Source organism: Molossus molossus, unplaced genomic scaffold, assembly GCF_014108415.1.
Source record: "Molossus molossus isolate mMolMol1 unplaced genomic scaffold, mMolMol1.p scaffold_m16_p_7, whole genome shotgun sequence".
NCBI lineage: Eukaryota > Metazoa > Chordata > Mammalia > Chiroptera > Molossidae > Molossus > Molossus molossus.
In genome coordinates, this window is record NW_023425401.1 from 65345987 (window position 1) to 65361449 (window position 15463).

Here is a 15463-nt window from a genome sequence, read left to right on the forward strand (position 1 = left end):
TCCCACTTCATTATTCTTTTTTCAGAAATTTCTTGGCAGTTTTTTGCTTTTATTCTTAGACAAATTGTATAGTCACTCAGCTTGTCAAGTTGTATTCAGAAGCTCTTCCTTGGGTTTTGTTTGGGATTCTATTAGCTGTAATAGATTAAATTGGAGACCTACACTATAATACTTTCCATAAAAAAACATGGTTTCTTTGTATTCAAATCTGTGTTTATCAGTCAAATGTTTTAATTTTCTAAGGCACTTTGTTGTTTTTGTTGCTTTAATATATGGAAACTTTTTTAAACTCACATTTCCAAATGGGTTATTGCAACTATTCCAAGAAATACATTGTTTTTTATTATATAATATTATTTTTCTAAAGCAATATTTTATTTCTCTTCTGGGAATCTTGCTGAATTTGATAGTTCATATAATGATATATTGGAATATAGGCAGTCTTTTAATTTTTAAATTATAAGTAAAGACTTTGAGTTTAGTTTTCCCCAACAAAATGTTGATTTGAATTTTCAGTTAAATGAGAATTTTTGACTAAAGCCTAATTACAAGTTAACAACTTTGTTTTCTAAATAAATTATTTTCAATAGACTGTTTTCAGACAGAGTTCAAATTATGCCTTTTCTAAAGAAGCTTTTACTGTCTTTCAGTCCTGAATCAGTTACCCGTTAGCTACCACATTACTCTGGGAATCCGTTTGTATAGTACTTTATCTTTTTTGCTTACCTGACTATCTTCCAAAAAACTGTAAGCTCCTTATTGAGAGGAACTGTATCTTAATTGTTATTGTTTTTGTTGTTACATCTCCAGTGCCTTATGTAATACTTAGCACATAGAGGTATACGATTTTTAATGGGGGAATAATAAAATTGAAAAGTAGGCTTTGTGATGCCATTACTTTAAAACTGCAAAACAGTTTTCTTTTGAGCATGTTTTTTTCTTTTAAAGAACATTCTAGTGAGTAACATAGAGTTATGAAGAAAAGGTTCAATTTTATATTGATTATTGATAAATACTTTTTCGTTGTTGTTTTTTTATCCTCAGCTGAGGACATTTTTTGATATTTTGTTCAGATAGAGTGGGAGGGAGAGAGGGAGAGAGAGAGAAACAGTGACGTGAAAGGGACACATCGAGTGGTAACCACCCACACTACCCAACCAGGGCCGGGGACAAACTGCAACTGAGGTATGTGCCCTTAGCAGGAACCGAACCCAGATCTCTTTGGACCGCAGGCCGCCGTTCTAACCACTGAGCCAAACCGGCCAGGGCGATAAATACTTTTTATCAGATGTTCTTAAAGGGTCAGTTTGTTGTATAATAATATTAATGTTCAAAGTTAATAGGTTTTGTTGTAAGAAATTAAAATTAAGCGATAATATGTTCGCCCTGGCCGGTTTGGCTCAGTGGTTGGAGCATTGGCCTGTGGTCTGGAGAGACCCGGGTTTGGTTCCCGCTAGGGGCGCGTACCTCGGTTGCAGTTTGTCCCCAGCCCTGGTTGAGTCGTGCGGGTGGCAGTCACTCGATGTGTCCCTTTCACGTCGATGTTTCTCTCTCTCTCTCTCCCTCCTACTCTATCTGAACAAAATGTCAAAAAATGTCCTCGGGTGAGGATAAAAAATATATATATATATTGATAACTTCATTAGTAACTTATAACCATAGCAGTCTAGTTTCTCTAAACTTTTTTATCTATGTTCTTATTTAATTCTTTTTTTTAGAGAGCGATGGAGAGAGAGATAGAAGCATTAAGAGAGAGAAACATCTACTGGCTGCCTCCTGAACACCCCCCCACCGGGGATTGAGCCTAGCATGTGCCCTGACCAGGAATCGAACAGGGACTTCTCAGTTCGTGGTACAATGCTCAGACCGCTGGGTGTGCTCTAAACTTTTTTTTATTATGGGATGAATACCTGCTCTGAAAGTATGTTAAGTCCAAATTTTATTATCATTTTAAGATTATCTTTCAACATGTCATATTATTAGATAAAAGATTTTGTAATATCTGGGAGGTTTAAAATAATGAGTTACCAAGTTAAGATACAGCGCTTTCAAAATTAGAGCTCTTCATGTATTCATAAAAAGTACAAAGTAATTGAGTTAAAATTTTCACCTGCAATTCTAGTAAGCTAGAGCCTTAAAAAAAATGAAAAGAATTGGTGTCCAGTTTAGAAAAATTAACCTGAAAAGGGGTGAAGCTAAATTAGTTGTTTGTGGTTATTTAAAATGGGCAAGATGAATAATAGCTTGTACTTTTATTTACTTATTACAACAAAAGAGCTTTTGTCTCTTGACTGGAATAAAACCAAATGCTGTTACAAAATTAATGAATTTTCTTGTGAAACGGTTTACTTTCAGCTTTAATGTAGTTTTATAGTAATTATATATCATTTTTAAAAATATGCAATTTCTTAGAACAGTTTTAGACTTACAGAAAAAGTACAGTCTTCATATACCCTGTACTTAGTTTCCTCATTATTAGCGACATTAGTACAGTACATTTGTTAAAATTCATAAACCAATGTTGATAGTCCGTACTTTGTTCAAATGTCCTTAGTTGTGAAATTCTACATTATTTTTTACCACCCCTCCAAATTTAAATTTGCCGTTGAATATAGTATATTATTTTATCTGGAAAATAAGAAACAGTTTATTATTTTGCCATTGTACACTACTTAAATAAAAGACATGGCTGCATTTTTATTTCTCAATGAAATAGTTTTGTTTTGTTTTTTATTGTCTGATTCATTTTTTAGCTTACGAGGAAATATTTCAGTAAAAGCAGTTAAAAAAGAAGTAGAAAAGAAACTGCGATGTCTACTTGCTGATTTACCACTACCCCCTGAGCTACCAGGAGGAGATGATCTCTCAAAGAGTCCAGAGGAAAAGAAAACAGCAACACAGTTACATTGTAAAAGGAGGCCTAAGTATGTGCTTGCTTTCTACCTGCTCTTAAATTGACCAGAGATGATTTTGGATCATCATAAAATCATAAAATACAAAACTAAGATTTAAAATAATAAAAAGTATGTTCTTTCAACTTAAGTTTATGAATAAACTCTATTAGAGTTTAAAAAAAAATTCATAATTGCCTGCATACCTATTCAAAATGACTAATAAAATCAAATTTAATTTTCTCTTACAGTTTGTAATGTATTGATTTTGGGGGGTATGATATGTGTTAAAGACAACTTTTATAATTAAGATATTTAAATAGCATAGAATCACTGAAATTAGACAAGGGTAGAAGTCAGCATTAAGAATTCCAAAGTTAGTAATGGGCAAGCTGCTGGACTTTCCGTTGGTTTTAGCTCCATTTGCTTCCATAACTAAATCTTTTCTTCTTTTTGTAAGAAGTGGAATAGAAAGAAGGTTCGAAATCTATATTCTAAAGTATTTTCAAGTAAGTCCCTGGAGATAACTTTTTCCTTTAAAAACTGTTCATCAGTTAAGTGGGGAGAATGTTGAGTCGATTCCTTTTTTTCCCCTTACTTCTGCTTAATAAATCAAAAGTGTAAGACTTTGAGTTAGATCTGATTTAAGTATTGCTGTTTAGGTAGCACCTACTGTAAGAGTATGAGGTGATTTTTCTAATGGAGCAGAAAGCTAGAAAATATTAAAAATAATCATTCCTTGAGTATTACTAGCTTTATTCCTTTACTTGCATTTCTGTTACTACCAGAATATTAAAATACCACAAAACCACATATCTTTTTGAAGAATGTCAAATATCATATGTATAATACCCACCATACACATACACTTAAAAGTGTGGATTCCTGAGAGTTGATTTTATTAATACATGTATACTCTCTTAGACTAAAAGTCTTTCTGGTATTTCCATTTTCAAGATAATTTTATCTGTCTTAGTCTAAATTTGTCAATGAGCCTTATGGTTAGATTTTTGTTAATGTTCATGATCAGTTTTGTGTTTTACATATATGTATATATACAGTGAATAAAAAATAAAACTTTCTGGAGGTTGGTTAGAGAACTTTTACTCTTCATACTAATATTGGTTTTGTCCACTCACTTCAAAATGGTATTTTATTTCTGGAAGTCCTTCATACAAGCTTTACTTCTTCTCTTAGTTTAACTGCTAGTCTACAGAAGAGTCATTGTGGAGATTGATACCTTGACTTTTGTGATAATTTATAGTACCAAATCCCGGAGTTACTTGTCTTAGATCACAAATGTGGAAGGTTAATGGGAAATAAAGGATATAGAATTGGGTGGTGGGTGGATATTGAATATTTAACAGTTTATTCAATTTGCTTGATTGTATATAAAAACTCAGAACTATATTTGATAGAATATGTGGGCCTCGCTATGGTGAAATCAAAGAAAAAGATATTGACTGGGGAAAACGCTGCGTGGATAAATTTGATATTATCGGAATTATTGGAGAAGGTACCTATGGACAAGTTTACAAGGCCAGGGATAAAGACACTGGTAAGAATGCCAAATGCTGTAGCTCTTTAGGTCTATGCAATGTATTATTGCTTCTTTTCTACTGTATTACTTTAGAATTTTCAGGGAAAACGTTAAATTTTTGTTTTTGTTTTATCTTGTTTTTTTTTTATATATATGCACTTATGTAAGAATTGAGTACATGTAAGTGGGTGTGCTTACATTTATATTTTCTAAAAGTGCTCCTTTAGTATTTGTGATATGTAGTATGGTGGGATTTAGGTTTCCTTTTTGTTTATTATGAATAATTATTATGTTGTCAGTAACCAGAGAAATAAAATATATTGACATTAGTAGCCCCAGTAGTAAATTTGGTTGTAGTAAGCTGTATGCAACACTTATTGGGGCCAAAATATTTTTTTTCTGTAGAAATTACCCTTTATCCCCAGGGATGGGGAACGTCTAGCCCACGGGCTGCATAAGGCCCACAAAATTAATACCAGCTGATATTACATGTCTGACCAAATATAGCAGGCTAATTTTTTAAAAAATTGTTTATCTTTATTGATTTTAGAGAGGAAGGGAGAAGGAGAAAGAGATAGAAACACTGATGAGAGAGAACATCAATTGGCCGCCTCTGGGGATTTATCCTCCCACTGAGGATTTAGCCCACAACCTGGGCATGTGTCCTGACCAGGAATCGAACTGGTGACCTCTTGGTGCATGGGTCGATGCTCAACCACTAAGCTACACCAGCCCAGCTAGCAGGCTAATTTTTAAGTTGATAATTGTGTATGGCCCATGAATGATGTTATAAATATCCAAATGGCCCTTGGCAGAAAAAAGGTTCCCCACCCCTGCTAGAGGCCAGATTTAGCAGCTTAATCTTTCAGAACAGAATAAGGAACCTTAGAGAAAGTTTTAAAAGGCCTTTTGGAAGAGGAAAATGTAATTGTCAAAAGCTGTATAGCTTACTAAGTAATGCAGTGAGCCAGAGTATACTTTTATAATTCTTTGTTGAAATAACCAGTAAATTGAAATACCATAGCTATTTCAGGCCATTTAATACAGGGTAGACTACCTTATGCATCCTGAGCAATTATAGCATGGAGTAATAATGTTGATAATGATGATTCTGCATTATCAAAAAGATAACTAAATTATAACTTCGAAAGCTGTATAATAAAACAAGAAATTATCCTACATTTTACAATTCCCAAAACATAATCAAATACGTTTTAATTATTAAAGGGATAAACATTCTTCTTTTGAAAAATTTGTAGGTACAGAATTCCTTTTTCTTCTAAAAAAGTGGAATGAACAAACTGTTAATGTAGTGATGAATTTTTTCTTATAATAGAATTTATGTGCCTGCATGTATGTGTATGTGTTTTACTTAATATTTAGGTTTTATCTGACACAAACATCTAAATTATGACGCTATTTAGTGCAATGGGAAGAGCAAATTTTGAGACAGCTAAACCAGATTTTGAATTCCACTTTCACTCCTGGATAACAGGGCAACATTAGGCAAGTTAATATGTCTGAGCATAATTTCTCACCTGTATAATCTACAGAATTTTCTTATCTGTTCAGAGAGCTTAATGCATATATAAGCATATTTATCTTCCCCTTCTTTACTTTCCAGGCAGTATAATGTATCTATTCTTTTTCATCATGCTTTTTTCATTTATCTTGGAGAACATAAAATAACAATACATATGGACCTACCTACTCTATCTTTTTATACAGTATATACTATTCCTTACCTTGGATAAATGTCTCATAAATTATTCAGCCAGAGACCTAATTTCTTGAACTATAAACATTATTATGTGGTATGTTGGAAACTAAAATATATTTTGTGGGTTATTTTGAAGAGTTAGGAACAAATATTATGAATTAAAATACATTTAAAAATAAGAAAACTTTCATGTGGTTTTTGTTAACTAGTAACCTAACTTTGTTTAATTTTCTAATAGGAGAAATGGTAGCCTTAAAAAAAGTACGTCTAGATAATGAAAAGGAAGGCTTTCCGATTACAGCAATTCGAGAAATTAAAATTCTCCGGCAGCTTACTCACCAGAGTATTATCAATATGAAGGAGATAGTTACCGATAAAGAGGATGCTTTGGATTTTAAAAAGGATAAAGGTATGTGTGCATATTTACATAACCAATTCTGTGTATTCATGATTAAGCTGTCTTGCAAATTTTGTTATAGGTGTTGACCACAAGTATATGTAGCTGAATTGAAGAGTTCGTTTATTTACTTTAGTGGTTTTTGAGTCATCCAAGTAAATGTCAGAATATATTTATCAGTATTATACATAAAGTATTCACTGGTAGTAGTTGGTTTTTTGAGCATCAGTGTATAATTTTTTGTCTTCATTTTTTAGGGATTGAGAAACAGTTTATAGTAGTATTAGAATATATTTTCCTTACAATTTTAATGTTATAATGCCTTAATATACAAAGAAACTTTATGGTAGGCGTACATATTAATTCTAAAAGTGTAGAGTCAAAAATCTTACCTGAAATTGCATTGAATAAACTGCATCTAGTACATGATTGGCTTTTAGCAGAAACACTGAAAAGAAATTGGTGTGTTTATTAAATAATTATCATTAGGGCACATGATGGGTGAAAGAAAAGCTCTATTGCAGTAGGTTTTAGATCTTCAGAGTAAGATTTTGGAGCCAATGTTGCTGTCTTTATAATCTGTGGTTTTTGAAGAGTAGAATTTTTTTTCAAATTAAATCTAACATAAAGCAGATTAAAGTGAGTATGTTCTGATTGAGCATGGTACTTAGCCTCCATCTGTCCTCAACCACACATACACAGCCTTATTCTGGGGAACACAGTGAAATGATTGATATAATATATGGCAATTGTTCTGCATAAAGCAGTTTCTGTTTGAAAGTATTCTTACACACAATGGAGATCATCAGTATTATCTTTTTAATCATTGTCACTTCCTTTAGTTTTTGTCCATAATAAAGCCCATATTCCTTAGCCTTACTTTTAACCCACTTTGTATTTTTAACTTTTTTTTTTTATTACTTCTTACTATGTAGTTGAAAGGATACTGGTTTGACTTAGGCTAGTGTGTCTGGGATTTGTGACATAGCTTATTAGCAGTGCAAGGTCTTTATCCCCAGCCAGTTATTCCTTCATTCTTGAAAGGGAAATATTACTTCTTACTGTATAGTAAGAATTAAATTAAAATTTTATACCTAAGGGTTGTGGGAAAATGTTTTTTATTATCCTCGTACTATAGCCAAATCAATATATTTGCTTTTCCTTCATCATACCCTGAATCTCCTGTTTCTGTGATCTGTGGGATCACACCACCTGCCTATCCAATTGCATCTATGCCCATTTTCTGATTGCTCACCAAACTTCAGTCACATTGGTCTTTTGAATTGTCACATATGCCAGTGCACTTCTGTGTTTTAAACATGCTTCCCTGGACTTAAACATCTCCATTCCCAGCACACACACAGCACATACATACACATAAACATGCATGCACCTGATTTAAAAGGCTCACTTCTCATCCACTAGGTCTCAACCTGAATGTTGCTTTATTTGTTAGTAAGGCCTTACCTGATCAATTTTTCCATTTTCTACTTAGCTAGTCTTTTTCTTCATAACTTTCTCAGAATAATTGCATTTATCTGTTTTTTTCACATGAGGATGGGAATTATATCTGTTTGATTCGCTTTTATAACCCCTGCGTAGCTCAGTGACTTGACTGGAGAAGGTACAGAATAGCTAATTGCTGAATGAATAAATGATTTCTACTTATTATAATCCTGTCAATACATTAATATTTTTTAAAAGTCTACTTATCTTTGAACCTATAAAGTATTTATAGTTTCTATGTATTATATTTGTGGTCATATTTATCTTCCTTAACAGATTATAAATTCCCTGAAGTCTGTTGTTTTGTTTTGTTTGCTTGATAGTGCAAATTGTATTTTATAAATATGTATTTTACAAATCATAGATTTTCGTGTATTTGTACCCTCATCTTAATTTTTCCCCACCATAATTCTGTTTGTAATTGTATGAGATACAATAAGTAAGAAAATGTGTTATTACGTGAGAAGTTAATTTAGGTTCTAGGTATTAGTTAAATGTATTAGGGTATGTAAGGGAGTATAAAATTTAAAAGATAATCCCTTTTCAAGATGATTTTATTGAGATACAATCGACATGTAGCATTATATTAGTTTCAGCAACAATTTGATATTTGTATATATTGTGAAATGATCACAATAAATCTAGTTAATGTCCATTGCCGCAAGCCAGAATTTTTTTTCTTATGATGAGAACTTTTTAAATTGACTCTCTTAGCAACTTTCAAATGCACACCATGCTAAACATTAAATCCTCATAATTTATTTATTTTATAGCTGGAAGTTTGTTCCTTTTGACCATCTTCACTCATTTCACCTGCCCCACATTCCTACTCCGATGGCAACCAACAGTCTTTTTTTTTTTTATCCTCACCTGAGGACATTTTTTGACATTTTGTTCAGATAGAGTAGGAGGGAGAGAGAGAGAGAAAAACATCGATGTGAAAGGGACACATGGAGTGGTTGCCACCCGCACGACCAACCAGGCCGGGGACAGACTGCAACCGAGGTACGCGCCCCTAGCGGGAACCGAACCCGGGTCTCTCCAGACCGCAGGCCAATATTCCAACCGCTGAGCCGAACTGGCCAGGGCGCAACCAACAGTCTTTAACTTGACATAATGCCCTCAAGTCCATCTATGTTATAGCAAATGTCAAGATTTCCTTCTTTCTTATGACTGAATAGTTTTCCATTGTATATCTTTTTAAGTTATTGTTTTTGTTTCCTTTGGATAAATACCCAGGAGTAGGATTGCTGGATTATATGGTACTTCTTTTTTTAAATTTTTGAGGAACCTCCATACTGTTTTCCATAGTGACTACACCAATTTTACATTACCACCAACATGCACAAGGATTCTCTTTTATGTATATCGCCATCAACACTTGTTATTTCTTTCCTTTTTGATAATAGACATTCTAACAGGTATCAGGTGATAATTCTTTTTAAATAAATCTATTCATTTTGATGGGAACCATGATGAGGTAACATGATTTGGTGAAAACGATTTGGTAACAAGATTTGGAGTCCTTGGATTCTAATTCTGACTATTCTAGCGGTGTGACATTGTACTAATTGTGATTGCCATAGTAGAACAGAAGCAGTACGGGAACTTTGATTTAGTTGTATTGAGAATTCTTAAAATTCTTTAAAGTGAAACTAAATATGTAAAAGAATTTTAATATGAAAATTATAAACAACAAAATCAAGAAAAAATAAACTTATAAAAATATAAACATTTGCATTATTATAACACAAGCCGTTGGCTGTATAAGAATGGCATCATAAGCTCTCACTTGGCAATGTCTTGCGCTACCCATCTTATTCCTAAGAAGGAGCCACTTGTTTCTCTAGACATAAGTGCATTTCATCCTGCAAAAGTCTGTCTGCTCTGTGGCTGTGCTCAGGTGCCCCCCTTTCCTACAGGGACAGAAAAGAAAAGGAGTAGAATATGGTCCTGCAGCTGTAAGAGAAGCTGGATTGATTAAAAGGTTCTTCAATTTGGGCTACTGCCTAAAAGACTTTGGAGATTTGAGTTACACTCTAGTCCCCAAAGATGACCTCTATAACAGTCTGATAGTGAATCCTCACTCAGTGGGCCTTGCAAACTGGGAACTGGTTGAGGTAGTAGGGCCATGTCAGGTGGCTACCATGAGAGGAGATCACATCTTGATAATTGGTACTATTAGTGGTGATGCCCAGTATTGCCCAGATCTTTATGTGATCTTGGTTGATGCCCACATTGATATCAGTACACCCCTCACCACTGCACCTGGAAATCTCTATGAACAGCCAGTTTTATATCTCCTCAGAGAATTAACAGGACAAGGTACCACAGCTCCAGGATTTTTCTGGATATAACCTTATACCTCTTACTCAAGTATCGTGTATATTGTTCTAAGAGATGTGGACCCTTCTGAATATATTAAAGAATTAGGATACCCAGTATTTTTCCATGGGAGATAGACCGACTTGGTATCCAGAAGGTAATGAAACAGACATTTGGTTTGCTGATTGGCAAAAATCAAAGGCCATTCCATCTGAAGTTTGATATTGATGCTTTTGACCCTGTACTGGCTCCAGCCATAGGAACTCCTGTTGTAGGGGGACTAACCTATCAAGAAAGCATGCATGTATATTACTGAGGAAATACACAATACAGTGTTGCTATTAGTATTGGATCTTGTTGAAGTCAATATTCAGTTGGCTGCTTCAGAGAAGCCAAGGCTATAGCTGGCCTGGCAGTGGATGTGATTGCTTCAAGTTTTGGTTAGGTGAGGGGAGGCACAATGTTTATGACCAACTTCATACTCCCAGTTCACCAATTGAATCAGAAAATGAAGAACGTGTGAGAATTTAGTGCTGACACATGTTCATCACAGTGGACATTCCAGAGTTGTGAGACATTTGAGGAGACAGATATCAATACTTCCTTAATGATAACATTTGCCTAAGGTTTCCTTTCCCTCTCCAATTTGGTGACCAGTAATACTGTAAATGTATTTGCTATTTAGCAGTTCACAAAGTATTAATATGTTGAAGTACTATGTAAATTTAAAGAAGTTATAAATAATATTTATTACCCTGGTTTTAAAAAAAGGAATAGCAGCTTAAAATACTTTTTTAAAATTTGGCTCTACTTAAAAATGAAAAAAAATTATGAAAAATTGAAAAAATATTATTTGGTCTTAAAAAAGAAATCATTGTCCTTATTAAAACATGGTTAAATTATATCACCAGCCCTGGCCAGTTTGGCTTAGCAGTTAGAGCGTTGGCCCAAGGACCAACAGGTCTTGGATTCAATTTTCTGTCAAGGGCCAGTACCTGGGTTGCAGGTCCAATTCCTGGCCCCAGTTAGAGTTGTTCAGGAGGTCACCAATCAATGTGTCCCTCTCACATTGATGTTTCTCTCTCCCTCCCTCCCTTCCTTCCACTCTCTAAAAAAATCAATGGAAAAAATATCTTCAGTTGAGAATTTAAAAAAAAATGATATCACTGCCCTGGCTGGTCTGGCTTAGCGGTTAGTGTTGGCCCGTGGAACAGAGAGTCCCAGGTTTGGGTCCCACTAAGGCAGCAGTTCTCAACCTGTGGGTCGCAACCCCTTTGGGGGTCGAACGACCCTTTCACAGGGGCTGCCTCAGACCATCAGAAAACACATATTTCCGATGGTCTTAGGAACCGAGACATTGCTCCGTCTCCAGGTAGGTCCGCCCACATGCAGATACGCCCCCATACAACATGAGGAACTGTATTAAAGGGTCGCGGCATTAGGAAGGTTGAGAACCACTGCGCTAAGGGACGTGCCTTGGTTGCAGTTTGTCCCTGGCCCTGGTTGGGGTTGTGTGGGTTGCAACCAGTCTGTGTGCCTCTCTCACATTGATGTCTCTGTCTCTGTCTCTTTCTTCCTCTCATCCTGCTGCTCTATCTGAAGATAAATACAAAAATGTCCTCCGGTGAGAATTAAAAAAAAACGTTATCACCAAATCATGGGTGTATTTTTGTACAAAAATTTAGAAATGCTGAAGGACTTTTTTTCTGCAACAGTAAGGGGAAATGGAGGGAGATAAACTAATTCTAATTTGAAGGACTTTTTTTCTGCAACAATAAGGGAAAATGGAGGAGAGATAAACTAATTCTAATTTTTTTCTTCTTTTCATCTTTAGGGAGTCATCTCTTTTTTAATAACTTTGACAGGATATTGAACCTTTTTGTTTGTTTTTTATCTTTTTGTTAGGAAGGGGGAGGTTTGTTTCATAGAAAGTATTTTGTACCTCTAGTTCTTTTGTTTCTTCAAATATGGAAGGAGAGTGGAATGCAATTATTTGTATTAATTTTCGTATTCTCATGTTCTTATTTCACTGTTTTTGAACTAGCATGTGAATTATCTTGCAATAGAGGCTTTTCTGTATTTTTTCCTCACTTAAGATTATATGAATTTATAAAAAAAATACTTTCTGAATGAGTTTAATATTTACTTAAAAATTTCAATGCAGTTTATAATTATCTAGATAGAGACGACTTTTTGTTTTGCAGTTATGTGCAATATAAAATAAGAATATGAGTCATTAATCTCCATCTTAAAAAGTAAATACTTCAGTATTCAGATTTAAAAAACAATGAAATAGTATCACTCCAACAAAATAATATTTTAATATTTAAATTTAATGTATTATACTAGAAAACCCAAAACAAGTAGTAATATAAATGCTACACACAAACTAAGTTAGCTATAATACTTCCAATATTAGTATTTGTTTAATGTGGGAATTTGAGTAATCTTTTAATTTGAAATTTTCCTAAAAATTAAGAAAACAGTACTCTATAGTGAATGCTTGTGGCAAGATGTTACTACATGGTTGAGGGAGGAATTCTCAAATGTTACTTTCTCTGTAGTCTCTAATTCCCACATTGTACTCCCCTGTATTTGCATTTCATATTATACAGAGCTTTGTTATAGTATTTTCTATTTCATCTTGTCATTCATTATGTTTTCATATCATACTTCTTTTGAAATATCTGAGAGCAGAGATTGAATGTTATTCTACTTAATATTCACAGTGTGCAGCACACAGTGAATTACTATTAAATTTTGAGTAAATGAATGAATGAAACGCAGAAATGGGGAGGGTCTGTGAAATAGGTATAATGTTAAAGGTGGGTGCAATTTGGATAGGTATAATTCATATCTGTCATAATTTGTTTTATGAGGCAATGAGAGATTGGTATATTCCCTAAAAAAATTTTTTTTCTTTTTAAATCCTCACCCAAGGATATTTTTTCAATGATCTTTAGAGTGGGAAGGAGGGACGGAGGGAGGCGGGGAGGGAGAGAGAGAGAGAGAAACATCGATGTGAGAGAGATACATCGATTAGTTGCCTCCTGCACTACACAACCAGGGCCAGGATGGAGCCGCAACTGAGGTATGTGCCCTTGACTATAATGAACCCACAACTCTTTGTTCCGCAGGCTAACACTCTAACCACTGAGCCAAACTGGCCAGGTCTCTAAATAATATTTTGCTTTAAAATTACCTTCCCTATCTCATTTTCTTAAAAATCTGAACTCATTTCCACAGTGTAGAACTCCTGATAATCTGGTAAGTTTTGTAAAGGAAATGTTATTGTTTGACTTGTTCATTCTTTAACTACACCGATGTTTATTGTACTACCTAGACCTGGGCAAGTTCAGTTCCTTAGTTGCGTTAGCCACATCTCCAGTGCTCCGTAGTTGAAAAATATTTATCATACTAGGTCCTAGATGTGGGCAAGTTCAATTTCTTAGCTACAAGTTCAGTTTCTTTCAAGTGTACTTGGCTACTGGCTGCATTTTTGATAGGGCAGCTGTAGAACATTTATATGAAATCATCAACTTCTAGTGTAGTGTTGGGATTTTAAAAATTAACATCTGATCCCTGACTAAAGCTAGTTTCTGGGAACCAGAAGTATCAGTACTTACTAGATGCAAATCAGACTAATATGTGAATGACGAACTTATTTCTGTTCAGAAGTTTTTTCTTGTAATTAACTCAGTATATAGTTGTTGGAATTTTAGTTGTAGGTGTTGAGTTTCAAAAGAAGTGAAAACAATTTAAATACTATAGTCTGTGCAACCTACCAAATAAACAAGAGAACTTTGCTAAGGAGTCTGTTCCTACCAACTATAAACGATCTTCACTTTTTTTTCACCTTTCAAAGGAATGAACTTTGCCTTGTTAGTGTGGCTAACTGGTTGAGTGTCAACTCATGCACCAAGAGGTTGCCGGTTAGATTCCTGGTCAGGGCACATGCTCAGATTGTGGGCCCGGTCCGTAGTGGGGGCCATGCAGGAGTTGGCCAATTGATGTTCTCACTCATCAATGTTTTTATATCTCTTTCTCCCTCTCCCTTCCTCTCTAAAATCAAAAAAGAAATTTTTTTTTTTTAAAAAAAGGGGAATGAACTTGCAGGTTATTTTATTAAGAATAAAATTTTCCTGTTACATTGAGCCTCTAGCCACATATTGATGCAGGATTGAAAGTCACTTGGTAGTTTAAATTTTTTACCTGCTGGGGCTGCCTGTATTGTGTTGTAAGAATTTTTAAAACCTGCAGTACCTGATTACTTAGTCAGGGGCACTGACCTCCTTTCCCTTAGATTGTCAAGTAAAAAATGACAACAGCCAAGTTAACAATAGCCTTCAGAGGTTGAATGAATCAAATTTTTAACTATTTTTGCTTTGAGTGTTGTGACTCAGTTGGTTGAGCATCATCCCATGCACCTTAAAAGGTAGCCTATTAGATTTCCAGTCAGGGCACATGCCGGGTTGTGGGCTTGATCCCCAGTAGGGGGCATGCAGGAAGCAGCTGATCAATGTTTCTCACATTGATATTTCCCTCTCCCTCTCCCTCTCCCTCTCCCCTCTCCCCCTCCCCTCTCCCCCTCCCCCTCCCCCTCCCTCTCCTTTCTCCAAAATCAGTAAAAACATATTTTTGAAAAAGTATACCTATTTTTGGGGTCAGATTAAAAAAAAAAAATTGGCTCTGGCCCATTTGGCTCAGCGGTTAGAACATCGGCCTGCGGTCCGGAGAGACCCGGGTTCGGTTCCCGCTAAGGGCACGTACCTTGGTTGCAGTTTGTCCCCAGCCCTGGTTGGGTCATGTGGGTGGCAGCCACTTGATGTGTTGCTTTCACGTCAATGTTTCTCTCTCTCTCTCTCTCTCTCCCTCTCCCTCTATCTGAAAAAAGTATCGAAAAATGTCCTCGGGTGAGGATAAAATAAATAAATAATTAAAATTTTAAAAAAAATTGGGGCTGTGCTATAGAATTTTAATAATTAGTTTATGTGGGCTATGAAATGGAAAAGGTTGAAAACCACTGCTGTATAGAGCTAGTAACTTTTTGAGTGGGGCTGAGGAGGATAAAGGAAAATGTTAAC

The 15463-nt window shown here is 34.9% G+C and overlaps 1 protein-coding gene and 1 pseudogene across 5 annotated transcripts in view; both read left to right on the forward strand.

Annotated features, from left to right (window-relative positions):
• The window catches only part of CDK13 (cyclin dependent kinase 13), a 143632-nt gene that overhangs the window by 52592 nt on the left and 75577 nt on the right, over positions 1 to 15463 (forward strand). For all 5 annotated transcript variants that reach the window (XM_036246218.1, XM_036246220.1, XM_036246219.1 and 2 more), the window contains exons 3-5: positions 2754 to 2924; positions 4310 to 4449; positions 6390 to 6560. In XM_036246218.1, coding sequence (XP_036102111.1) covers positions 2754 to 2924; positions 4310 to 4449; positions 6390 to 6560 — 482 coding nt within the window. The remainder of the gene's footprint in view (positions 1 to 2753; positions 2925 to 4309; positions 4450 to 6389; positions 6561 to 15463) is intronic.
• On the forward strand, positions 7344 to 10993 carry LOC118620298 (annotated as a pseudogene).